General features: G+C 41.9%; 1 protein-coding gene across 2 annotated transcripts in view; it reads right to left on the reverse strand.

Annotated features, from left to right (window-relative positions):
* The window catches only part of LOC108920701 (partitioning defective 3 homolog B-like), a 164,763-nt gene that overhangs the window by 61,929 nt on the left and 74,836 nt on the right, over positions 1–27,998 (reverse strand). For both annotated transcript variants that reach the window (XM_018729654.2, XM_018729656.2), the window contains exons 11-16: positions 26,750–26,935; positions 23,075–23,239; positions 17,128–17,260; positions 13,002–13,134; positions 12,609–12,700; positions 5,315–5,359 (exon numbers count right to left, since the gene is read on the reverse strand). In XM_018729654.2, coding sequence (XP_018585170.1) covers positions 5,315–5,359; positions 12,609–12,700; positions 13,002–13,134; positions 17,128–17,260; positions 23,075–23,239; positions 26,750–26,935 — 754 coding nt within the window. The remainder of the gene's footprint in view (positions 1–5,314; positions 5,360–12,608; positions 12,701–13,001; positions 13,135–17,127; positions 17,261–23,074; positions 23,240–26,749; positions 26,936–27,998) is intronic.

Raw genomic sequence — 27,998 nt, forward strand, 5'->3', positions numbered from 1 at the left:
CAGCTTGTCTCTCTAAAGATAGAACTGCTCTGTGTAACCACCTTGTGACCAGTGTCACAAAGACTACTGCAGACACAGAAACACAGCCATTCCAAGTATACAGTCCTCTGGTCTGACAAACATGGCAGAAACAGAAGAGCGTAGCTATTGGGCCTTTTGTAAGTGGGCATCTGTGCTGGAGTAAGGTAGAGATGTGCAGTGTGAGGAGTAAGTATCAGCTCAGCCCACTGCTGAACTGTAGATATAAAAAAAGTCATCAGTCAGAGCGACACACTGGTCTAGGGCAACATCGTCCCACTTACTTTGTCCGACCAGCAGGGTTGTTACCCCATCACTGGTCCTGTTTTTGTTGAGGACAGCACTGCTCTGTTTTGAATCTCCTGTGTAAACCAGGATTTTAGAGAAATTCCTCTCTAAGGTGCCAATAATATTCTCTAGCTCCGCCTCACAAATGTGCAAGTAATTTTATGGTTTTACTGCAGACATGGAATTCTAAGGAGTACCCTACAGCTACAGCAAAAAGCTGACAACACAGAACTTCAGCTAAAGCAAAGTTCAGTTCTTGCAGGATTGATTCTGGTTTCTTTCCCAAGCAGAGCTGCAAGCTTTGCATGCACCTCTCGGTACCCAAATTACCTTAAGGAGAGTCCTATCCATGCTAGCCAATAAAACACACTAGAGCTTGGAAGGTTGCCAGTCTGTGCCTGTGCCATAGAGAGTGTGGGGGCAAAGACTGAAGTTTCCTCTCTGAAGACCGGAGAGAACAAGAAAATGAACTACCCCGATCTCCTAATGGATGTCATGAGATGACCTTGCCCACACAAGCAGAGGATCCCTAAAATAAACAAACCCTTTCAGCACCAGTACAGCAAAAGAACAGTAAGTGTGTCAAAGACTGCCACAGTAAGTGTGCCCCAGAGTATGCCAGAGGATGTGCCAGCGAGAGCACTAGAGAGCGGCAGTGAGAATATCTGTAAGTGTCTCTGTTGGCGTAAAACCGAGTTGCACCAGTGAGAGCCAGAGAAGAAACAGCTCAGCGTGTCACTCGAGCAGAAAAGCACTGGAACAGGACAACTGAGAGAAACGATGACACTTGTAGGAGAATCAGACAAATGGGATCTAGAGGGAAAATAACGAGGATCCCCTGCAACAGGATCCCATCTGAAGTCCTCAGTAAAGAAGCTGCACCCAAATAACTGCTACAGTGGGTACTTATGTCCTGGCACAAGAGCTCATCTGTGTTTGGACACATATTCCTCAGTGTCAATTGCAGTAAAATTACAGTATAGAGACAGCCAAGTTACACACACTGCACTTAATCAGAACACTGCACTCCCACACATGCACAATTCACCACCACAAACTTCTGAACCCTCTCCTGTTTCCTAAGGGCTATTTTTATTTATGTCTTTTACAGAAAATTTCATTGCTGTATCTGCAAGTGTTCTTGGCATTCGGAAAACCTCCGACTAATATCTTACAATTTTCTCATGTCTGCTGGATTATTAAAAAAAGAAAAACACATCTGCAAGTGACTATTTCATGAGTTCTCAGCAATTTTGTGTTGTGCCCTGGGGAGTTATAGAGTAATAAAATAAACTCTGGATTCCACAATCTGTGGGCAAAGACATGCTTGGCAGATGAGAGGGATTGGGTCAGATGACCCCTCCACTACTGCTTCACTGGATGGACAGGCTGGGGGTCAGACAGACACCCAGGGGTCACAGGAAGAGGCGTAATCCCAACTGAGCATTACTGTTCAGTTATTCAGAGTTTAGACCAAATAACAGAAAAGGTTATTTTAACCCATAATCAAGGATAAAGGTTTTTAACTCAGCCCTAAGCCTGCAATCGGTTGGTTAGTTCCTTAATTACTCAGTGAGCTGTTGTATAAACAGTCAGCGATTCACTGATAAACACGTTTTTTTGCACACGCACGCACACCTGCTGCAAACAAAAGAACACACTTTGAAATAATTAAAAGTAGAATGAAAGACTTGAGGGAGCAAAAGTTTGAAAGTAACAACCACCTTTACCTTGCATGTCATTTCTGGAAACTGATTTTAGGACACCATTTCTAAATACTTAGGAATATGAGGAAATATTTTAAATAATTGAGAAATACAACTGAATAAAATAAAAATTAAATTTGGGCTGAAAAACAAATTAAGAACGCCTTTTGTTTTTAAAATGTGGTCATACACTACTGTGGTTTTACAACATTGTCTGCAACACTATTAACAAGTGGTAGTAGTGAGACCTTCACTAGTCTTAGTAATCAAACAAGCAAGCTTCATCTTCCTCAGAAGGTTCTATTCCTACCTTCTTTTCGTCCTCAAATTAAAAATTAAATAAGTGATAAACTTCATATTTTCCATGTGTAGTAAAACGCTGGCATCTGCAGCATTTCCATGACCTCAGTGGGTAATTGGAAGCGTTCTGTCCAAGAGAGAAGGTCTGTGGTTTTGAGTGTGTGGTTAGGGTTCGGCCTGGGGCCCATGTGACTGAGAGGGGTAAAGAGGAGTGTGAAGGGATAGGAATCCCATGCTGCTTTATGGCTGCAGCTTGCATCTGCACCAAGAGATCCACCACAGCCTGAAACCTTGGGAGTACTGCTGAAAAGCAGAGCAGGATGAAGGCCAAAAATCAACCAGTGCTATGTTCTCCATGTCTGTCAAGTTACTCTCTTTCTCCAGCAAGGAGGGAGCTCAAAGACAACCTTCTAAAGATTGAGTGTATAACTGCAAACAAAAGTACTCTACTCTTTCTACACTTCAGAAAAGTCTCAAAACACCTCTTTGAAATTCACTGCTCTCCTGATCTTATAAGTGCATGATAAACGTGTACGTGTTTATGTTTAATCATTTTTTAATAACAGTTTGCTGAATAATGGATAAACCTTTATGCAGATCCTTGTGTGATGTATACTGGTTCATATGGTGGACTGTGACAAATTGACTGTACTCTAGAATCATGTGTCTGCATCCAAATCTCTCCTTCTGTCAATGTAATGCACTTTTTATATATATTTTTTTCTTTCTGAGATATATGTGTCGCTTTGGGGGAAAAGTATCTGCTAAATGAATAAATGTAAATATAAATGTACTTGCCTGGGCTCCAGAACAACTTCAGGTTCACTGTTAAGCAGGACAGGAATTACCAGCTAAAAGGCCAATGGCTGACTGGCTTAGTAACTATACAGTGTATCTATATGCCAACAAAGCTCACTGAAGATTAATCTTACTGCAATGGGGCTGATCACCAGCATTTCCCTTTTACAATCATTAATTTAGCTTTCATTGGATGCTGGTACCAGAGAGTTCATGGGTGGCCAGAGAACACATGAAACTTGAGCCCCTGCTGATGATGGTGACCCTGATGATGAAGGACCATCCCAATCGCTTGAGGAGTGGATTTGGGAGGTAAAAGCCTATCCCTGGGGGGGCAGTGGTCTTGTCCTGACAAGCCACCAGGAAGGAGATGTCAGTCCACCCCCTCCCCACCTGAGAGAAAAATGCAGCCACCTCTTGCCCCTTGTCCCCACCCTACTCCATAAGGGAGGTTTTAGGCAGATTAAAAACAGAGAGCCAGGGCTCTTAAGACCATCCTGCTAATGAAATATGTCAAAGCTCATAAAGCAGAATTTGGGGCCTTTACAAAGCAATGGACTATCAAACATACGTTGTCAGCAAAGTACCCAGCAGTCTGTCAATAAACATTAACCCATGCATTGGTAAAACCCCAGCAAAATGGATCATTTTATTAAACATATTACCAGCTTTCTTTTATAGTACCGACCCATGGGAGACAAGAAAAATGCTGCCTCTTACTCAAGCTGCAGTTCACAGTCTGCCTCGACTCTGGGGTGGGAAATCGCACACACGGAACACTTCCGTGTATCGCTGCACATATGCGTGCACACATTCATCATTACTGCCTAAGTAACATTGTTATTTGTCATACGAAGACGGTAAACAAGAGAAGTCACGCTCATAGGAATCATGCAGCTCTTTGTTGCCAAAAGATACGTGCAAGAAAAACATGACCCAAACACATTCAAAACACACTGATGGGGAAATTACTTCTATACTTTAACTACCAGTTTGTACAACATTTAGCTTTGGTAACACAAGTGTAGCCATCATGACACCTGAAAGGAAGAAAAGCACATCAAAACATTGCATCATCTCCATGTTGCATCGAAAAAAGCTGACTTGTGACAACCGTGACTGTAAGTTAAAATCCCATTAGGGGAAGTTCCACTGCATTCTTGACCCAATGCTTCAACAGGAATCATATTAAATGCTAAGTTATGAAACAGCAAAAAACACTGCAAGACGAAGGCAGCAAAACTGTTACATTTTCATCTCTTGTTATAATGGGTACTTCTGACACACAGAAAAAGGAATACTAAAATATACTGTTGTTACGGTAACAAACCAAGGTGCCATAAAGGGTTATCTATCCACAAAGATGAACTTGGCTCAAAAAACTCCAACCTCCTGCAAATTAATCAAAATTATATGGCCAGGACTAGTGTTACAATGTCTTTCAGTTTAATGGATATTGTTTCTTTCCCTGTCCTGGAGCCTGAATGTGTTTTCATGAGACTTGAATGCAGAGAAAATCATTATGTAAGTGTTCCTCTTCCTGCTTTCTTCACCCAAGACTGATGCTGCAGCTCTGTATTAGAGTGTGCTTGCATATTGAACTGGTACCTGGCTAATTCCCAACTCCAGTATAATCTTTAGCGTTTCGTGAATAGCTTAATTGGAGGAAACAGAAATAGGACTTGAACACAAACTTTTTTCCTTTCATGAAAACTAGCCAGACTCAGAGGAACAATCCTGACTGGAGACCCATTTCACAAAGACCTGCTTCTGCAGACCATCTGGGGGGAAAACATTTTCCAATTGCTGCAGGCAAGCCTTTAACTGAAGTCCAGGATGCTTCATTAATACATTAACAGGACACAGCCTACAGGGTTTGACTTTGCTTCCATTTAGTGGAACAAAACCTAATAGTGTAACAAACTGCCAATTAACTAATCAAAAAGACACATACTGATGTTATATGAATATCAATAAGCCAGCAACAGTCAGCTCAAAGTTAAAGATCAATTTAAATCAGAATTCTTAATTTTGCATTTTCTTGGAACTAACCACGCTAATATGCAATGTAAAGAAACAATCAAAAACACACGACTGAAATGTCAATTGAAAAGGTTCCCTGAGTGTTCAGTGTGTTTATAGCACGTGCTGAGGGGGTCATAAATGCAGAGCATGATACCAACATGGATGGGGGCATAACTCACCTGTTTTCTGCCTTGCTAGCGATCCCACGTTGCTCTCATCTGCCACTGAGAAAATAACACAGACACCATTAAGTGACAGCAGAAACAGCATAAACCAGTAGAGGAGAAGAAACACTTTCAGTGACAGCAGACACACAGTGTGTGGTATGGGGTATGAGGCTGCAATTAGTGCAAATGTATAGTGCTCTCTGGAGGAGGAAGGATAGGTGTTAGGGTGTATGTGTGTATTCTTAGTGAGACAACTGTAAATCTGTGAGAATGTATGCCTCCTCTCACTGGGCAAGATGTTGTTCACAGAATCTCAGCCTTCCCAATCCCTCAAGGGAGGGAGCTTCTCTGTGCTACAGGAGACAACGTGAGTGTAAGTGAATAGCTTGATACAAGCAGGATACAGATGGGGAACAATCGAGTGCCGAGCACAGCTATTTTCATCCTCAATCTATTTTGGTTTTCCATGGCTGAAAAGCAGCCCACACACCAACAAGGTAAAATCATTTCAAAAAGGTAAGGGAGCAACGCACTTCTTCGGAAAGGGGTAAAAAAAAAAAAAAAAAAAAACCACAATTTAAAAACAAACACAGCAGGATTTTTTTTTTTCTCCACAGTGAGTAGATGTGGGATTCACTGCACACAGATATGAAGTAATGCCATGACTAAAATATCCCGCTTAAAACACACTTTCAGAAAGGGATACAAGTTGATTTCACCCCCCCCTTTTAGTCCCTGCACGACGATCTTCAGCTAAAAGCGAAACAAATTAGCTTCCCGCAAGTGGAGCAGCTGCTTTTTAATTAGGGACCTATTTAGTGGTCCTGCTCTGCGTCTGTGTCAGCACACACAGCCCGTCTGCGGTCAGGCTGCTTACACTCACTCCACATTGTGCCATGGCTATATTAGCATTCACGAGAGGGGCAAAAAGAGAACAGTAGCTCTCTGTGTGCAGAGGTCTGAGTGCCAACTTAGTCAGCGCTGTGATCTGACGTCTGAGTACACAGAAGACATAAGGTAAATGCAGTTGCATCAACATATGGCGTGCCATTTCACGTAAAGTGGTACACGAGAGAATCTGAATTATTAATATATGCCTTACCTACCATAAATCCTATAAATTGTACTGGATGAAAAAATAATATAGTTATAGTTAGATTCACAGAGTGACAGAACAGCAGACAGTGGATTTACTGATTTACTGTCCCTAGTTGGTGACCCAGCAATCAAAGCGCAGTGTTAAGATGCACCTCAGTTATCCTCAGTGGCTTCAGCTCTGTTCTGTGTGCTGTTATTATAATTATTATAATAAGAATTATTACTGGACTCACTTGCTGTCTTTGAAATGTTTATCAAAGTCAGGGTTGCACTGGTCCAGAGTCTATCCCAGAAGCACAGGGCACTAAGCTAAGCAAGGTACATACTGGACAGGATTCTAGACCATTGCAGCATTATCATTGTAGTGTGCTGATTTTCAGTGTGTGTGCGCAATGTGAAGAAAAAGTTCTTTAAAAAAAAAAAATTCTCTTTGAGGTAGACTTTTACATAAACTATGTTGTAAGACTAGTATCCTATATGCACTTATTTATCAGATAAATGAATTAATGATAATATTAAAGTATTTACTACTTTGCCATTACACAATAAAAGAAATTTGTTTTAAATTTTAGACATCTACAATTCAGTGTGTCACTTATTGTGATTTTTACACATGTAGCCCTCAAACCTGTTCACAATAATGATTGTGTGTTTTGGCTGCAAAAGATCTGCCACCATTACAGTAAAGAATGATTGTAGCTATGCTACAGAACAGTGTGCATAGGCTGAAATGCAGCTAACATAATGAAAACAACATGCATTGTTACAGTACAAATGAGAGGGAAGGCAGTGCCCGTACTGTAGTTCAGAAGACTTTTCACTACTGTGTACTTTGTTGAAGCCTGCTGGGAGAAGCCAGCGACATGCGGCTCTAATCGAGACGAACAGGATTTAGCCAGAGCAGAAGCTGTCACCGCAGCAGCAGCATGGGATACAATAATAGGTTTTCATTACACTTCCAGTTCTTTTAAATAATCCTTTTCATTTTTTATGAGGTCAATTTTCCCAGCAGAAGAAATATGAAAAGGGGAGAAAAAAAAAAAAAAAAAAAGAAACTGAAAGGGGAGAGAGGAAAAGTCTCGTGGAACCTCTGACACATATGAACACTTCCTCAGTCAAAGCACAGCTTACACACATGCAGACAAACTGGTCTGTATATCCACATACATTTGGATGTATACAAATGTAGACAGATGCACTTTTGGTCCAAAACTAAACAATCATCTCCCCACAATACAGAAAAGATGATGGTGGCATGTGCACATGCTGCAGCTTGGCTCTCTCTCAGTACAGCAGTACCTTTAGCGCACATATATTTATATTTATTTATTTAGCAGACTCTTTTCTCCAAAGTGACTTCCAACAAACTATCAGCCTACATACCTCATTCACCAAGGTGACTTACACTGCTAAATACACTACTTACAATGGGTCACTCATCTATACATCAGTGGAACACACTCTCTCAGTCACTCACACACTATGGGGGAACCCGAACAGCATGTCTTTGGACTGTGGGAGGAAACCCACCCAGACATGGGGAGAACATGCAAACTCCACAGACTGAGTGGGGATCGAAACCATGCCCTCTTGCACCACCCAGGCGCTGTGAGACAGCAGCAGTACTCGCTGTGCCACCGTGCCACATATTACCAATCTCAGTCATTTTTCACCAGACACCACCACACAGCTTTAAGATTTAACACCACCTTAAACCTCTCGGAGATCCTGCACCCCCCAGAGCCCATCGGAATTGCCATCCCACCAGCGAAGGAGTGAAGGCGGAGAGAGAGGAAACAGAAGCGGGGACACAAGCCTGGGCCACATGCTCGGCTAAAGGCTAACCCGTATGGACCAGCACTCCCGAGCCTATTCCTCGCTACCTACAGGTCGATTGCCAGCAAGATGGTTGAGATGAGAAACAGATCGGATGAGAGACTCGGGGAAGAGCAGAGGAGGAGGACTGTGCTTCTATGTGAACAACTGTTGGTGCAGTAGGCTATGCATCCCCCCACAAACTGAGGCTATGTTAGCATTAGAAAAGCTGCATGAAAAGACTTCAAAGTTTCAATCTAATTCTTGTTTGTTTATTTACTTATTTCTTTATTTTAAGTGCTCTTTCTTTCTGCTGCTGCTGTTCTGAGAGCTGCCACACAAAATTTCTTTGTATTGCACACAATGACAAAGTATCTCATCTCTCAAAAATAGGGAAAAGGAGGGCTAGTGCCAATGAAAGTAAAGACAGCGAATACAATTCCAGGACAGGACCAGGGCTGACCAGTAGTAGAGCATACAGAACTGAATGGAGATGCCTCTGATGTGACTATGCTCTCAGCCAAATGGATCACTGAGAGACCCCTCTCAGCCAAATGGAACAATAGACTGAGACTGCCCAGCTTTGGAATGAATGAGACAGGCCTACTGGAAACAAAAACCCATTGTGCTCTCCTGCTGTGTGTCATGTCCAAATATAATACATACAGCTTTACAAAATCGAGTTATACACAGACATGGCACCTACAGCCTAATAACACACCACCAAACCCACTGAACAGTAAATAGTACATACTACACACTGTTTAATGTAACAGTTGAACAACATGAGAACTACAGTAAAAGGGGTGTCCTGTAAATACAAAAAAGCCACTACTACTGATTGTATTTTCTAGAAAGACCTTATTAACTGTGGTTACTAAATGAAAAGAAAAACTCGCGTTGCGTAATACACAAAGTATCAGTGCAAGGTGAGTAAGACACAGTCACAAATAAGGTCTGCATATAATCAAATCACTTTCCATCTCCTGCAGCTGCACCAAGGAGAGCTGTTTGAAACCCAACTCCCGAGTCTGGAGAGCAAGCGCACTGCATGGGGACCGAAAGGCTGCATGATTAGCACTGGCACCCAAAATAGGTCTCCAACACAAATAGCTTCTGAATCAAGAGCTTACAGGATTACACCGAGCCTTGCAGGGCACTCTCAGAGCAGATTGGTAAAGACATATTTTTCTTCTGCTAGGAACGAGGTGAGGGATTGGGCAGGTGGAGGCATGGTGGCACTGGTAAACAGAAGGATGGCTTTAATTCATGCAGAACTGTGTCATGTTGTTATGGTGAAAGGAACACACTGGGAGGCCTGCGGAACTGTGGAATCCTCCTCGGAGTTTCTGTTACAGCTCATGTGACTGTTGTTTCTGTCACAGAGAGACATGGATCTGTATTTTAATAAGACAGAACTTAGTACAGCACTTTTCATTAATCTTCTGCAAGGAAGAGCCCCTCTACCAGAAACACTCCTCCACAGCTAATTTACAGCATTTCTCCATTCAGAAAAAGATATTTGAAGAAGGAATTCTTCAATAAAGCACCTTCAATGCTGTAACAGTAAGTGAAATAACCTTATAGTCCCATTTCCTTCACATCTACACTATGTACAAGTGATTTCTACTTTAGTAAATTTGGCCACTACTGCATCCAAGGGGTAGTATTCCACACACTTCACCAGAGATCTTTACAAAACCTGTGTAGAACCTGAGCCAGTTTGATCAAATACATGCTGCCAAGATATGTGCTTTTTCCATTCCCTGTGACTCCATTCAGCAAATACATGAATGGAAACTTGTGCCTTGTGACAAATGGGGCTGAACCATTGGTCTGGCTTGGCACTAACCTGGGAGGCCTGGTAACAGCAATAAACCCCGAAGGTCCACACACACCCAAATCTTATAACAAGCTCATTTCAGCTTATGAGCTCTTGTGTGTGAGCTAGGACTAAGGGGAGTGGACTAGTAAGATGAACCCCTCTCCTGTAACAGGACCCAATTGGAGGCAGTGGCTCCACCAGAGAAACCCAATCCGGAAACCTAATGAACTGTATTCAAAAATCTGCAGCATCTGCACTTTTGGTAGAATGAAATATTCCTCACTCTTGTCTAATGGAAAAAAGTTAATAGGGCCATTCTTGGATAATAGGTGGAGATGTGTCTCAGTGTTCAGTTTTTATGGCACATATTCAGTTCTTATGGCCATCAGATCCATCAAATCCATAGAGGAGATCTATTTCATCACATTGCAACTTCTTTCATGCCAGCCCATGGCCCTACAGTTGGAAGAACAGCCTCAAAGCCCCCACCTCAAGAAGAGAGGTGTCACTTAGGTGTCCTCCAGCTCTCATGGCTTGGATCATGCTACGTTACAGGCCAAAGACATTAGGTGGGGTAGTCATTAAGCTCTCAGTGATTCTGCCTTTTTTTTTTTTTATTTTATTTTAAATCCTCTATACTCCAGACCAAAATTCACCAAGTAATTCAACTATTCATCATTAATTATCCTGAAGTCAGACCTCCAAAGACCTCAGACAAACCACGTGTCATTTGAGGTTTTCAATGTCATGTTTATCCTATATGTATTTTCACTGAAACTACATGAATAAAGGTCAAACAAGCGATATCATTAAGTGTGGGAAAAATTGGTCATTACAGAGAATAATCAAAGATAGAACAGTACACTGGCTAAGGGCTCCTGGACTTCAAGGTAAAAATTAACTGGCTATTTCTTCCCAGCAGGCTTGAGTTTAACAAGCTATATCTGTGCCACTTGCAGGGCATGTTCCAACACCTGAGGTTTGAAAACACTGGCCCTTATTTGACAGTGTCACTGATACTTGAGCACTATCATAGTCTCTCAATCATATTATGGTTTTTCACTGCCAGATACTGCAAATACCTGCAGTAAGAGCAAGTACTTCATCCAGCACTACAGCACTGTGAATAATCTGTGGTAGAAAACTTTTGTAGGTGTTTTACTGACAGAAATGGAAAAAAAAAAAAAAAAAAAAAAAAACAGTACATATAAGACCCTGTGGAGACTGAAAAATTGTCTTCAGCATAATAAACTTGTGTGTAGGGAAAGAAGATAGTGCATGTATTCTTTTATTTGTATGGACTTACAACCTCTGCCATCCATAGTTACTTCACGCATTTCAGACTGCAGTGTATACAGGATTAACACAGTCAGAGCAGGATCACATCAGCGGTACGTGTGGCAAAGAAACTATTTCAGGCGTCTTCAGCACCCACCCATTCTGCCTTTGCAGCTCTGTTCACCACCAGCTCTGGTCCGATGTGTTCCCAGTGCCGAAAATAGCAAACTGCGGTTCATGCTAAACAGGTCCGGGGAACTTGGTGTTTGGATCTTATCTTGGAGGATTGGAGATCATGACTCATAAAAACATGACTAGTACCTCTGTGCAAATATTATATTCTGAGTTAACATTCCCCAGTCATGATTGCCTCTTGTGGCGCATGGAGGAAAGAAAACAGCAGCCGGCTCTCAGAGAGCTTTCTCGTGCTGCCAAGGTGAACTGCAGCGTATTTGAAATTTCAATTAAAAATTGGGATTCAAACCCTCTATTATTCATGAAGTGTGGCACACTAATTCCATACATGCATTATTGATACAGGCATCCTGAAATCAGAGACAGTCAATTTCATGCAAAGCGCTCCAAACCAAACTGCTTCTGGTTTCTGCAGAATAGAGCAGCTTGGGTCACCCTTGCCTTTCCGAGGCCTTGAGACATGAGGGTCTGAACGTACACACACGTGATGCTGAACTAGCAAGTATACGCGCCAGATGCATGTCATATTACTACATTTTGGATGCCTGAGCATATGGCAGGAATTAATTGTGTTATATCTGAGAGCCACATTGATCGCATCCTGACGTGCACTTAGCTCTGTCAGTCGCCATTTAATATCGCAGAGATGACGTGTGCTTCCTAAATGTATATTTTTATTCTGCTTTCCATCAGAAGACCAGACTGACAGATATTTCAGTGGTGCACCCGGATGGAAAGGGCAGGCACTGCAATGATATCAAGCATCAGCGATGAGCCATTTAGGCAGTGAGGAACCATGGGAACCTGGTCACTCGGGAGTACGGATTTACTGATTCAGACAGCTGCTGCCTTTAAATCCGTAGATGAGTGGCAGCCTCGACCACAAACTCATTGCTAATTCCTGCTGAGTGATGTGCAGTTTCTAATGAGGGTAACATAAATATAAAGCAAATTAAACCCTACCAGTAGAAAGCCTTGCACTCCTGTGTCAACATCAGGTATGGCTAGGGTTACAGATGCAGACCTGGCATAGCTGTGGCTGTGGGCAAAGGCCATGTGTGGTGTGGTTATGGTGAGGGGGCTCTAAGTACTCACCTAGATCCATACTCTTTGAGGACTTGACGTGGTTATGCTGCCTTCTGCTTTGAGAGGCCTCAGCTGCTTGTGAATCTTGTTCCCACTTTGGACTAGAAGAAAGCGTGAAATTTTCCTGTATTGTTTAAAAAATGGCATAACCGGAGCTCATCAAGCAGTGCAGTTTCCATAATTCTGAATAATCCTCTCTCTGTCAAACACCTCATGATGCAGAGTATGAAAACTGTGATGCCTCAGGTGTCTAGAAGCTTTGCTCCTCTGACTCCACACTTGTTCCAGATTGCCTTCACACAAGGTAAGTTATTCCTTCATTTCTTGAACAGACCCATGCTATATCCAATAACTCCTGCACTTAGCTATACTCCTGAGTTACGTGGGAAAGCTCCTCGTTACCTTCGAGGAGAGTACGTGGGTTTGGCACTGGTGTTTCTGTCGTTCTCCAGTTGGCTAGGTAGAGGAGGCACCTCCTCCTCATCCTCCTCTTCCTCCACATGGTCCATGCCACCATTGGTCACAAGGGTGATAGCTAAAAAAAACAGAACCAAAATCAGACACCTGAAAGCCCTCCAAAATGTTAGACATAAAAATATGCAGTCATGACAAGGATCTCAGACAGGAATCTTTAAAAGTTCATCTCCTTCCTATATGGTGATGGTGAAACAGGTAAGACCGCAGGATGCTTGCAAGGGTCGTACAGTGAGAGGAGATGAGTTCCATGTCACGTTTAGCATCCAAGCACTAAATGTGGCTCTGCTGTACAGAAATGGGATGCATTCATACATCAAAATGACCTAACAACCTGAACTTTGCATCTCAGCTACATCACTGGAAAATAAACACCTTTCTTTGCTAGCTTACTGCTCTACTGTTTCTCAGCTTGACATGGGACTGTGTGCAGATGTGTGTGCTGAGCTTCTGTGGAACCTACAGAATAGGATATTAGGATATTATAGGATATTAACCGCTGTAGGTAATGATGGAAGAAATTACTAGAATTGCAACATGCAAATTTGTTTTTAAGCAAAAAGAAAACAGTACAAAACACCTCTGTTGGGTTGGGGAGTTAATCAGAATGATGATGATCTGAGCTGTGATACTTATACGTAGAAGAAATTACCTCCATAACCCAACAATTAGCCTGTGCACTCTCAGATATTTAGAATAGATTTATTCAGTATAGCTATTGATTTGCTGGAAATTAGAATGAACCTGGAGTGAAGAAGCAGCTAGCATAGAGGCTTCAACAACTGATCTGTTTAGGCAGTGGGATTCAACCCTTGGGGAAGAAATATCTTTTTTTTTTTTTTTTTTTTTTTTAAATAAAAACTGCTTGTGGCTGTTGGGACATTCTATGACAACATATCAGCTTGTGTCAGATACCAAATGGACTTCTACACAAAGTTTTGCAAATGGTCATTTTGGGAGAAGCAACATAGAATGTGGTCACAGAGAGAATTCAAAGATATGCTGGCCCTTTGCTCACACACTATGTCTTGCGTGCACAAATACGTGGATGTTTTTGTAATACAGAGCCAACCAGACACTGGACAGCCAATATAGACGCAACTCTGTATTAAACCAGTTGTAGTACAGTGCATGAACTGCTGCAGGATAGGCAGTGTGAAGACTATAGACGGATATATATTACACAGAGAATATGCACAGATATATTTCATGCGTCCATGGCCGTCTGTGTGATCGAAGGCCTGGGCTGTGGAGCAGCTACATTGGAAATCATTGCTGACAAACGGATGGCTTATCAGCACAGGCATACGCAAAAACAGCCATCATTCCTCATAATGCCTGATCCAGACGACTGGTTATCACGATTACAGCCTCCCTCATCCGTTTGGGTGACATGGTGGACGGGTGATGCATCACTCCTTTGTATCCTCCATCATCTCCAAATGGTGGCTCTCACCAAAGATGAACGGGTGTTAAAGTGAAACAAAACAGTTGCAGATTGCCAGCCCCTTCCAAATAGCTGTTACTTAGTGAGCTCCACACTCCTGAAGAAGGGACTTTGTGTGAACATGATAAATCAATACTCCTGTACAGGTGTCAAGGTTCATTAACCAGGGGTTCTTGGCTCCAAACGAACCCTATACTACTCTGGGGTCACTGTTAAGTGGTCTCTCTTATCTGGGACAATAGACAGCTTCAAAAGAATTTACACATCTTCAGTGTGACAGCCATGGCTCAGTTGGTGGGATAAATGGGATCTATGAGCTTGACTGATAGTTACATGCATACAAACTGTTCTCTGCAGGATGTTCAAATGAACAAAACCTCACCCAGGTGACCCTGTGAGGCGACTTGGTCATATGACACTGATTGCTGTTGGGAAGCACAAAGCTTTCTCAGAGGGAAAAGGAGCCATTGTTATTTAGAAATATAGAAAATAGTTCTGATGTAATTACTGAGGCTAATTGTTATAGAAATCTATATTTTCTATAATTTAACATGCTGACGCTATTAACGCCAAATAGCATCATTATCGTTCTATGTACAGTGTCACTGTATGATTTACTTTCAGACAAACTTTAGCCATCATACAGATGTTTTCACACTTTGTCTACCATACACTGGTACAGCAATGACTTCATGATGGATTCAGCAATTGTCAGGCACCCAGAATCCCTTGGTGCATAACAGCAAAATTACCCCTCCACACCCATGCTTGATGGTTGGTATGAGGTTCCTGTAGTGATATGTGATGTTGGTGGTTTGCCAAACATGGTGTTGTTCTTAACAGCCAAACAAATCACCTCTATTCTGTTTTGAGTACAGTGTTACAGGCATCTTATGGCTCATTTAGGTGCAATGTTGCAACTTAAGCTGTCCTTTGTATTTTTTTTTGGAAGGATAGGTGTTTTTTCCTAGCTTTTCTTTCATGAAAGCCATGCACTTGTGGGCAAAAATATGCCACCCATGCACATTTTTCAAATGATTTAAAATTTTTTCCAGAAAGCTGTGGAAATTAAGAAAATCTTTTGGTATCCACATAAGTACTACTTTGTTTGCAGTGGGGAAAAAATAGTTGAATAATTCACTAAGTTTTAGCTTACTTCTGCTAAAATTATTTTAGCTAAATCCTTAAATATTCTACACAATCTCACTGGTGCCTTGTACAAGAAGCTCAAAATGGCTAGATTTCAAGCACATAATTAGCGTACATAATGTTATCAACAAATGTAAGGTCCATGGCAATATAGCCAACTGCCTTGCTGTGGTCATAAAAGAAATCTTGGTCAAAGATTGCAGTGAAGGTTTGTTTGAATGGTGAAGAAAGCACCTCCATCAACTACCACGCAGACTCAAGCTAACCTTCAGACATATTATACAACAGTCTCAACTCAATGAAAGGGGGATATAAAGTAGGAGACCCATGTATGACTACAGGTTATAAAAAGTGATTCATTACAGTAATGGCTATGCTACCAAATATTAAACCTGAGACGCCAATTTTGTCAATGCTGTAAGAATAGAACACTGACAATCTCAAAGCCAGTTGGATTAATCCTCTTGGAATTTTGAAATCATTTGAATTTGTTGAATAAATTTCCAGGAAAAGTAAGTATGCATTTTAATCAGTTTGCAACCCTATTTTTAGAATATCACACAAGCCCCGCACACAGTACCGTACACACAAACATGCCCTATTTAGAACAGACTTTATCAGCATAATAATTCCAAGGTCAGAACTTAATGTTTACTACATAAAAGCTGTTTAAACACAACAGAAAATGCAGCTCGTTACTTTATTTCAACATCCACATTGCTGAAAACCAGTATGCAAAATCCCAACTTCTGCCAGCTTGAGAGCATTATAGAGAAAATGAAATATAACAACTAGTTTATGTGGAGCGGAGCTTAGCAGTTGAGGCTTGTCTGTCTGCTTCCTTGCTGTGTGGCCTGCTCTAACAGATGAATAAAGTGATGTGTTCAGCACAGGCAGTGATACGTATCTACATTGAAGGGGAAACGAGGCAGCACTGAGACAAGTATCACTGCAGATGTTTCTCCAGGGACTGGAGAGTGGCCCTGGGAGGGATGTGGAGGCTTTTCCAGCTCAGTGAAGTCTTGTGTGCAAAATCAGCTGCAGAAAGCAGTCATTCCACATGAAAATAATATGAAATATGCCATGGTACAGTAAACTGACACTTTCCTTTTACCTTCAAGCACATCTAAAAGTGAGACAGACTTATGGTGAGACAACCAAAAACAGAAAATAACTAGGCAAAATAAATAGATGAAAACACTGACCAATGACCACTGATTTTGACATGAACTTAATGAATTGTACATTCTTTCAGAAGTAATACCTTAATGCAGACACTATAGAACCCACTCCAGGGCCTCAACACTATGTATACATGTGAAAATCCAGCTCCAGGCATATATGATGCACATCAGATCTCACTCTAAGGCTGGTCCCACACATGACATTTTGAGCATGGACCCAAATTCACACAGGAAAACACAATGCAGGACCTACAGGACAAACACAAGCACTTACCTGAAGATCTTTCATAGAGGATGTTGTTCACCATTAGAGGCTGGGGTAGGCTATCTGATTTGCTGGCTAGCACTGGTTGGGCAGAGGAGCTATACGAGACTTGGTTCTGCAACGCAATGGTCCCCTCGTTCTCCTGTCAGAAGTGAACAGTGAGCTTAAACAAGACGGTGACAGTGTGATTAGAGTGAATTCATTTATCACACATTACACATCCAAAAAAAAAAAAAAAAGCTCAACAACATGTCCACTCTTTGGAAAACGGTTTAGATTAATAGGTAAATATTACATCTTTTTCCATCCAACTTCAATCCAGGTTACTGTTTCTTAGCCCTAGCCCTGGTGTTCCCAAGTGTACACTTTTTAATTGAAAAGAGCTCATATTTAATAAGCTTTAACTGAGCTTTCCAGCAAATAAATCTGATGATTCAAATCATAAGCTGAGATGTTATAATTTTTCATCAGTTAAACTAAATTTGTATTGAGGAATACCTATTAGATATTAGAAACTATTGCAGACATTTTTCCTAATAATACTCCCTTCGAGTATTTGTGAAACACAAAACAGAATAACTTAGTACCTAACAAAAACTGATATTTAATTAACCTAAGGGTAGAAACGATGGAATATGTAATAACTTAAAATCATTGATTAAGCTAAAATGATTAATATTTTTTGGGCTAAAAGTTACAAATATACTTATCTTTTTACCACTACAAATATTTGTGCAGTAATGAAAATCAGACCTATCGCTTTCAGTTTAACAGGATTTGAATCTTGCAAGTAATTCAGCAGATAGTCCAGTCCCAGGGTAATGAACTGCAAGCTCACTAAACAAAAAGCAGCATACAGGAGGATACCTGAAGACCAGGACTGAGGGTGCACACACTTGTGTTGTTCTCAGAAAAATTAAAGTGTGTGCTAGTCTCATGAGTGACCCAGAAAAAGGTTGCTATGCAAGTAAGAGTTCAGCCATTTCTATGGATGCTCTGCCATGGAGATGTCAATGAGGCAGGGAATGTGCACTTCTTGTCCAGTAGTAGAAGTGACATCCGAGATCTCTTGCAGCAGAACAGACTGTAAGTAATGGTCTATATAGCATTAACCTCACTGGGTGCAGAATTTCATACAGAACTCCCAAGTTCAAAACACGCAAAAGCATAAAATCGGTGAAATGTATGACCCAAATATTAAATTGCACCTCACAGAGCAATTTCAGCTGAGCTGTCAGTTCTTTCACAGTCATTTGGGCAGATGTACTGATCCCTTGTCCTTTTCTCTGAGAAATAATGATAACTCATTTCAGTGTCCCACCGTAGGCTGATAATTACCTTGTTATATATGATAATACAACCGACGGATCTGACACACAGACACTATGACGGAGAAACTGTCAGGCCGTCCAGACTACACGTCATGCTGTTATATGTTTCAAACGAGGGCTGCTCTTCCTGTGACTCACTGTCCCTTTGTCTAACTAGGAAGGGCACTGAGGATGGCTGGGACCATGCTACGAAATAGGAAAGAGGCATTGGATGCCCACCTGTATCTAGGTTTGTTTGCTGGAAATCATCATACCATTACTATGATTATACCTTCACTGTCTTTTTACAAAATTGAAACTGCAGTAATGCTAAAATGGTTCTTTGATAGCCACAAAGGCTGTTAATAAAGCAGTAATATGGTAAACTGATTCTAATCACAATAATGCTTCAAAGTTCAAGAGTGGGATTGCCTCGCTTCTGGTGCTGAATGAGCTCTACACTCCCAGATGGGGGTAACAGCTCTTGGAGCAGCCTGCCAGAGGATCCAACAGTGATGGCCAGTAAATGAGATTACTGGAGAGGTGGAGGGAGGTGGGCAATCAATGACGATTCCTGGGCCAACTCTTCCATTTGCCTGTTTTCTCTTAAAAAGGGAAGAACACAGAGCTTGCAATTTTCCAAAGAGCATGTCCAGTCAAAAAAAGTAAGAGCATCAACAAAAATGAACAGGAAATGGAGGAGGCAGGAGAAACGGAAAGAGGGACATTTTAGAAGATCAGCATGTCAAAGAGGGCGAGGTAGTGGTGGGGTTAGTAAGGGGCACGCTGGCATAGCAAAGCTGCTTGTTGCACAGATATATGGAAATCAAGGCTTCAGCAATAAGGAGATTCAAAGCAACAAACACACAATTAAAGTTTAGGAAAGACCAGCTCACTCATTTCTCATCTCCTTGCAAATGGGAATGAGATCCACCAGAGAAAAGCAAGCAGCCACTACTTTTCATCTGAAAAACAAATGTCGTTTTTGAGTCATGATTCTCCTTGGTTTTATGCTTTCAAATATTTTATGAAAATTAAAAAAGTAAATAACAATTTAAATGGTAATTTTCACTGGCACCATAATGTATGACTACAAATATATGAATAAGTCAAAGCAGATAGCCTGCTGAGAAGGCCTGTTATTCAGCATGCCAGTGGGTAAAAGGCAGGATGTACTGCATCGCACCACACATGCATAACGAACCTCTTCCAGAGGAATCACTGAATAATCCAAAGCACACACTATTCATTGATCATCATGCTTGCTAAGCGACTATGTAATGTAATCTTGTCTGCGACCGCGTCTGACTGCGTGTACATACCATAATGTCCATTGTATACATGCAAGGATGCACAGAGAAAGACAGACAGACACACAAACACACAAAGCTTTTGTTTCTTAGTTCAGGCATTTGGATACATTATGAGTGCCACAAGGAGAAACAACTGTGTGATGCAGCACGCTATTAGGCTGGCTGTCCAAGGAGAGTGGACAAGAGCGTTGCATCACGGGAAAATGAGGATTTCAGAGAAGCCCACCTGTTCGGCAGATATGAAAAAAGAAATCTTTCCAAAGAATCATTAAAGATTTGCTGTGGAAGTGGGAGGCCTACACAGCCATGTGATTGGACTAACGGTCAAGCCTCATCGCCATGACTTGTGCAGCGGAAATGGGGAGGTTAGTCGACACAAAGATCCAGGAAACTACTTGCAAACAGTCATTTTGAGAGAAGACAGGGGTGAGTGGTCCACACACAGCAAAGACAACGAGGAGAGAAATGCGAAATGCTTCAGTGAGAAATGCTACTGACAGGCAGGGGTCCTGGATCCTCTCAGTTTGTTTTCCAGAGCACTAGCAACTATGGCAACAGCCCTTGGAACCAGAGCCCCTAGGTGACAGCTTACTTCCCTAATCAGAGCATCTTAATCAGAGAACAATGAGGGGGATTTCAGCCTGCTGTTGGAAACAATGAGTCCCGACAGGGACCCCAGCTCCCACTGAAGCACAAACCCAAGCCGTACGCAGTTTTGGGGATTCAAAGAGTCCTTGGGGCTCGGAAGGCGGCTGTCCTCCAGGAATTCTGATGGATAAATTTCATTAGCAAGCCTTGGGGTGTAATCAGATTATGACCGGAGCATTTAGATGGTTGTTAAAAAGTGTCAGAGAGAGGGTGTGATTAGATCTGTAGGTGGGGTAATAGCGTTTTCTGCAGGCTCTGAAGAAGTGAGCACAGGCAGAATGAAAGCCACAGTAACAAGATGCTAAAAGCCCCAGTAGCCATGCCAAGGCTTCAAGATGCAGCACTCTGTCTCCATCTGAGGCTCTCTTCAATCCTTTCAGGTTCACTGTCTGGAAGAATGAGGTGTAATTGAATTACATGGAAGCTGCTGTTACCTGTTACCAAACATACTGAAGTACAGTGTGAAACATGGCAGTTTTTCATCATCATAGGCAAAGTCGAATGAATACCAGAATCTGTAGAGACTACGCGGGTCAAGTCCCAGCAGAAGAAAGTATATTCCCCATACATGCTCTTGTAATCTCTGTAGTTACCTGGAAATTTCATTTTGTTGTGCAGACAGTGCGGTACAGTAGTTAAGGACTAGTTCAAGCCCTACTGCCTGCTACTGCTGTAATACCCTTGATGAAGGCAATTACTCTGAATTGCTCTATTAAAAATACATAGCCTATAAATGCACTGTAAATATGTAATGAACAGATTAAAAACTTCAGTCATTTAAAAATTAAAAGGAAAAAAAAAAGATGGAGAAGACTACATATTTCCTATAGATGCTTGCAGAGACCATTATAGGTGATACAGGCAAACCCTCTGCAGAATCTCACATAGCCCCACCAAAGAACTGCATAGTTCCTGCAGACACTAGAAACATCTGTGTGGATATACAAAAGATGTGTTTGTCACAGGTGGATCCAGCTTATTAGTCTGGGGTTGTACTGTTCTAGGACACTCCTGAGTACTTCACACATTGGAGAAGTCCTGAAAATGACCAATAAAACATGTTGGCCTTCCTCAGAGATTCAGCCCATTGAGACAAACTATAGCACAGTGACACAGCGAGTAGCGCTGCTGTCTTGCTGACTTTGCATGCTCTCCTCATGCCTGCGTGGGTTTTCTCTGGGTGCTCCGGTTTCCTCCCACAGTCCAAAGACATGCTGTTCAGGTTCACCCATAGTGTGTGTGTGTGTGTTTTCCACTGATGTAGGTATGAGTGAGCCATTGTAAGTATTGTATCTAGCAGTGTAAGCCACCTTGGTGAATAAGGTGTGTGAGCTGATAACACTACATAGAGTTCATTGGAAGTTGCTTTGGAGGAAAGTGTCTGCTAAGTAAATAAATGTAAATGTAAAACAAACCTGAACCACAGAGGTTCATGCCTGATGACCAACTTGAAAATGTAACCCCCACTTTTTCTCCTGCTCTACAGGTGCAACGAGCACCTCTTCATTGCCTGAACCAGCAATTACTGAACAAAGCTGAACCCTAGCGGAGGAATTCAACCCCACTGGGTCCCTTGATAGCAGCAGTTAAGACCGTGGTTCACCCAGCAAATCACTCATATTCACTTGCGTTATCTCCTCCGAAAAATTCCACCTTCCAGTGGAGGCAAACTGCTGCACACAAGTCTCTTACAAAGAAGTCACTGGCATCTGTAAACACAACTGCTGCTCCCATTCGGTGGCTACATAGGACTACCAATCAACATTGTCACAGACTGAGCTTGGGATATGGGATTTTTTTTTTTTGGAGAGGACATTTTCAACTCCTTATGCCCACCCTTCACAGGCAGAAGAGCTCAGTACAATGGGTCTCACTGACATTAAACCTTGTGGTCCAAGGTTCTGCTTTGTCAACTCCAGTGGCACAGCCACTGCACATTCTGACAAGAACAGGAACAGAGAGAAATGCCATACTGGATCTGCATACATGGTCCCCCAAATACATGTTGTCAGTTGGTTCAAAATATCTTGCTGCATTTGGATGAAGCTGTCCAAAAATAATCACATTGTAACAAAAGAGAATTATTTATTGGGAAATTTTCTGTTTTTGACAGGTATAATGTAACATTTACTTAAGACTGCTTTTTAAATATAGCAAGATACTGTTTTGCTTTCTGACCTACAGCTCAGTGGGATCCTGTAGTTAGCATTCACCTGAATTGCAGGCACCAAGGCTGACCTCTTGGCTGGAGGGGAAGTCATATCTCTGCACTGCCTGTTTATTCCTCATCACCTATTCTACTGACACAGGCGGCTCACGCTTCGGTGGAGAGTTTAACATTCACCTTCAATATTCAGCACAATGCCCTGGCGTCCACATGGCCACCTCAGACAGATAATACATTCAACCATGTATGGTTCGAGAACTACATGCCTCACAGCCGGACTTCAACAGCAAACCAACTCACCTTGGGCTAGGGAGTGTTCAAGGACTGCCAGAATTAATATCCATTTCACATTTTTTTAAAACATTTATTTATTTTTTTTTAATTTACTACTTTCATTCTCAGCAAAGAGCAGGTAACAAATGTTGAAATTTGGTGCCTATTTGAAGAAGCTGACAACGAGGAAGCTGTGAGAGGTAAATACGTGACTGGGATACAGGTTACTGGCTGCTGGGGCCTACCTGCCGCTCCATGGCCCGCATCACCACCAGTTGGATCATACCCCGTACGTTGCCCTCCATGGACATGGAGCGGCGCAACGTCTCCATGGCATCATGGTTGGAACGGCCCACCAGAGACTCCCCATTCACAGCAATCAGCTGGTCATTCACACGCAAGCGGCCATCCTGGAAAGCATACACAAGGCAGGACAGTCATGGGTCAGGACCTCAGAAAACAGTTTAACAGAAGGCAGAGACAGCACTTCAAACAGGTGGCCAAAGACTGCCTCTGTCCACAAAGTCATACACAGACACAAAATGAACACATTAATAATCTGTTGTTCAGCAGACATGAGTTACACCTGCTTAAATGTGGATACAATGGCTTGAACATGACACTGGGCATGTGGAAGGCAAATTTTCAACAGCTTTGATCAACAGATCTCAAGTTCTGCAGGCATAGAGGGGTGGGGGTGCAGAGCTGCAGTCCATCTAGTCTGGTCTCTGGGCCTCACTGGTATATCCACATTATGAACCATTTATATTACATGGAAAGTAAAAAGCCCTTAACTTTACCATAAATATTATTCAGAGATGCATAAAAAGCTTCAATATCTCAGTGTCCAATCTGCAGGCTGATACATCGAAGCGGTTTCTCAAACTGTGTCAAAGAGACACAAGTTGTCGTGGACTTCAAATTAAAAAAAAAAAAAAAAAGTCACCCTGACAAACACTGCCATTTATTAGAATGCAATGTAATGCCAAGCCTCCGCAAAGATAAATCATAATACTGATCAAGAGAAAAAGTTAATAATAATTTACAGTATTTGCATTTTTGGTTCATAGTACTTTTTCTTGACATCCATTCTACTGTTTTCATGCATTCTAATTTCAAAAAATTCCCCTGCATCTATGAATTTCAGATTCAGAATTACAATATGATGTTCTTCCATGCCAGACCTGATAGAAGCCTGATAATAGAAAATATGCTTCAGAAAAACAATAGTGATAGAAATAACCACTGCAGTAGTGCTGAGGAGAATCACAGGCACAGTAAAGTTAAATATTTACATCAGGCCAAACATCTATCAAGATTTCCGAGGATTACAATGATCCCAGGGAGGTTGATTCATTGACCGTGATGACATTAGTATCCATGGAGCAGGCTCAATGGCAAGGTAAGTGGACTAATGCAGGTGAAGGCCTCCTTAGCAGGAACACAGGTACATGGACACAGAGAGGTTCCAAGGAGAACTACCAGACATTTGAGTAACATCCGAGCCATATGGTAACTGTCCTTGCTGAAAGTGGGGTTTGCAACATAGTGTACGCACAGAGAATTCAGATCACATGGCCCCCTTTTAGCTCGCTCCCTTGTTCCAATTCAGGAAATATGTGTGTAAATATATGCATAGATATGACATTATGGTATTAGAACGTTCAGCTTTGGAACCTGATGGTATCTGAAATGAATGCTTGCGCTAGACCTTACAGAAAGAATTCTGATACGCATGGGGTGTAACACCTTGTCCTGTGTATCTTGAATGTCTGACGTTGAACATAAAGGTGGGTTCGGAGACGACGAGTAGTATGTTTACCCAGATGACCTAAAAACTTCTGGTGAACTCATGGGTCGGAACTTATTGCATGCTACATTCTGCCTGGGCCTTATTAGACAGCCAGGGACATGCAGGTCAGCAACATACACAAGAAAACATAACCAAAAGAAACTACTGTAATCAATTTTCTGTGAATGAATACATTTCTGGGGCATGCAGCACTGAAACCTGTGGATCTTGTTAGATAATTGCTCACAAATGCTGGAATGATTATATGGCTACACACTCTGATACAATGGGAGCTGCCCACTGCTGCCTAAAAGCCAGCAACATGTTGATCCAAGCAGCAGGATTTGCTACAACATGTGCACTGTTGTGTACACAAAGCTGCTGCTCATTCTCATGAGTAGAAGTGTTCATCAGAAAGAAAGGTTAGGAGGGAAAAAGGGACCGAGTGTTAAGGGGCGGCATGGTGGCACACCGAGTAGCGCTGCTGTCTCACAGCGCCTGGATGGTGCGAGAGAACGTGGGTTTGATCCCTGCTCAGTCTGTGTGGAGCCCTCCGGTTTCCTCCCACAGTCCAAAGACATGCTGTTCAGGTTCACCCATAGTGCGTGAGTGTGTTTCACTGATGCATGGATGAGTAACCCCTTGAAAGTAGTGTATCTAGCAGTGTAAGTCACCTTGGTGAATAAGGTGTGGGCTAGTAACACTACATAGCATCCATTGTAAGTCGCTTTGGACAAAAGCGTCCGCTAAATGAATAAATGAATAAAGGAGTCAAAGAAAACGGATACCTCATCAGGAATCATGGTGTGTCCCCTCTCTGTGTTTTGTTAATACTATTACCTCACATCTTCACAGCTTCCTGCACATGCTTTTCCAGACCATAAATGTTCCACAACAAGTGTGGATCCCTGAAGATGGGAACATCCCACCGACAATCTCTGGACACTTACAGGAAACTGCTAAGTTTTTAATAAGCAGTAATGCGTCTGAATAGGAGCTGAGGCAGGCCATTGGAGTGCCACTAAGTTCTCAAATTCTCATCAGCATTCAATGTTGCACAGAAAAATTTTCCATGTGTTGAACCAGTGCTCTCTTTGTCCAGGATTTAGCAGATTAGAGCCAAAAAAGAAAACAAGCATAAATCCTGCACATCAAACTGATATTTACTCTATGAAAGTTGTCCTTATCTAAATTAATATACCAGAGTCATATACAAAGTACTGAAGAAGAGTAATTTTTTAAAAAATTGATTTCTATTTATTGCATGATTTGGATTTTTTGTTGACGTTTTTGTCTTTTATCGGTATTGTGATGAGATGAAAGCCTACAGTGGGAGGACTGATGGGACCCCCTGTGAGTTGCTGTTTGAGCCTTTGGGGACACGGGGAGTTCGGCTCTATGCACACGCTGCTCAGTCAAGACTGTTATAATCTGAGCCAAAAAGGTCGGAGGTCAGAAAACTGGCACAGATGTCAGCTGGAAAGCCCAGTTTGTTCTGTGTTCAGGGAGTTGGCAACTAAATCCCAAAACTACAACATAAGAGTCAGATGTTTAAGACAAAAGCCTACCTATGAAATGAAGCGTAGTACACTAAATTCAGAAATACCTGACAATTTCAATTGGCCTTATTTATTTTACAGTCACTAGTCGAATACTTGAATGATTATAACCATTTCCTGTGTCTGTAATAATCAATTTCACAACTTTCCTTCAAAATTTGCCCTCCATTTATTCAGTGAACAATGTGTAATGTAGATGTAAAATCAAACTAAGTGGGAGCAACTGAAGATGTCTTTTTCCAAAGTGACCTCTGACACATGTAGTAAAAGGCTGAATAATGACCATGGTGTTGTCCATTCCTCTCTACTCAGATGATAAACTTAAACTGAACTGCAACTGAATCATCAGGTTCTAAGTCACTAGGCTCCACAATATTTCTCACAAACAAAAATTTCACTGTGTAAAAAATGCTTGAGCTGAGAGTTCAGGGGGATTTTATTACCAGTTGTATAAAATGTAAAAAGGTGTGTGTACCGTATTTTATTGTCTTATCATTTAAACACCGTGACTGAATGGTACATATATTCAGTATATCAGGCACCACCTGAGACTCTAGAAAAACTTGTACCTTGTATGCAGCGCCCCCATGGATGATGGACTTGATGAAGATACCAAGATCCTCCCCTGTCTCTCGGGACTTGTTGCCTTTCAGGCTCACTCCCAGGCCAGCAGATCCAGAGTCGTTCAGAGGGATCTCAAACATCAACTGCTCCTTGCCTTCCTCTGACATCAGGGTGCTGGTGTGCTCTCCCTTCTGCAAGAAGAGTGATAAGCAGAGACAAAGGCCAACATGTCACTTTTAAACTACAGTCAATTTAACCTCTCTGTGCCTGAATCTTCCAAGGCCTTCAGTAAGCAAAGGAAAAAAAAAAAAAAAAAAAAAAAACAAAGTGTTGCTGTCAACACAAATATCTGCTAAATGAAAAAACATCAATGTGACACAACTACTTCCTCCTATTTCAAGCTGTCACAGCCCAATTTCACTTTCATCCTATCCTCTTATTCAACCTTCCTTAGGTGCTCAGATTCTAGGATAAAGCTATAGAAATGGACAAAGAGCTGCTTGGTGAAAGACTTTGCACAAAGAGGTGTGATTTGAGTCAGTGTGCACACACAGGTGGAAGGTGCCAGTCAGATTTAGATAAAGAGATTTGAAAAGGAGGCATATTCCAGTTTCTCAGGTGTCTGTGATGAAAGCAGTGCACCACACCATGCATGCTTTGAACTCCCCCTACACATCCAGAAACCATAAACCAACAACTTCATAGTGTATATTTTACAACTGAGAATCAGATTTCACCTCTGTGCGCATGTGAGCGATTGCTATCATTAAATGTTTAATTCTTTGTCCCACAAGTGCACTTAAATATTAAATATCCTTTTCCCATTTTCCCTCTTGCTTATGTTGACATGTGTCGGGGCAGAGTGGTAGAATGTCTGCCAAACAATCAGCCAACAGGCTGTTCAAGCACAGAAATAAACAGGGATACCAGGATCATGCGTTTCCCCGATCGACACTGCCTCCTATTCCAGCATTGCCTGATCCATGAACGATCCAAGTGACAAGCATTTTGTATGTGAGAGATCTGCAAAAGCCCAATGTGGGTGGGCCTCACACTGACCCAGGGATGAAGCTCCCTGGGAACTCCAGCCCCTACAGCAGAAACCATGCAAGTGTGATTCAAGGAAAACTCCGACACACACCTCTGATGTATGGCCAAGCCCCTTTACAGCTTGCTTACTGATGCTTTGTGGTATCAGCAAGCCCACTGAATCAGATGGGATGCGTCAGGTCCAGATGTTCAGCAGCTCCTACT

Source organism: Scleropages formosus, chromosome 12 (genome assembly GCF_900964775.1).
Source record: "Scleropages formosus chromosome 12, fSclFor1.1, whole genome shotgun sequence".
NCBI lineage: Eukaryota > Metazoa > Chordata > Actinopteri > Osteoglossiformes > Osteoglossidae > Scleropages > Scleropages formosus.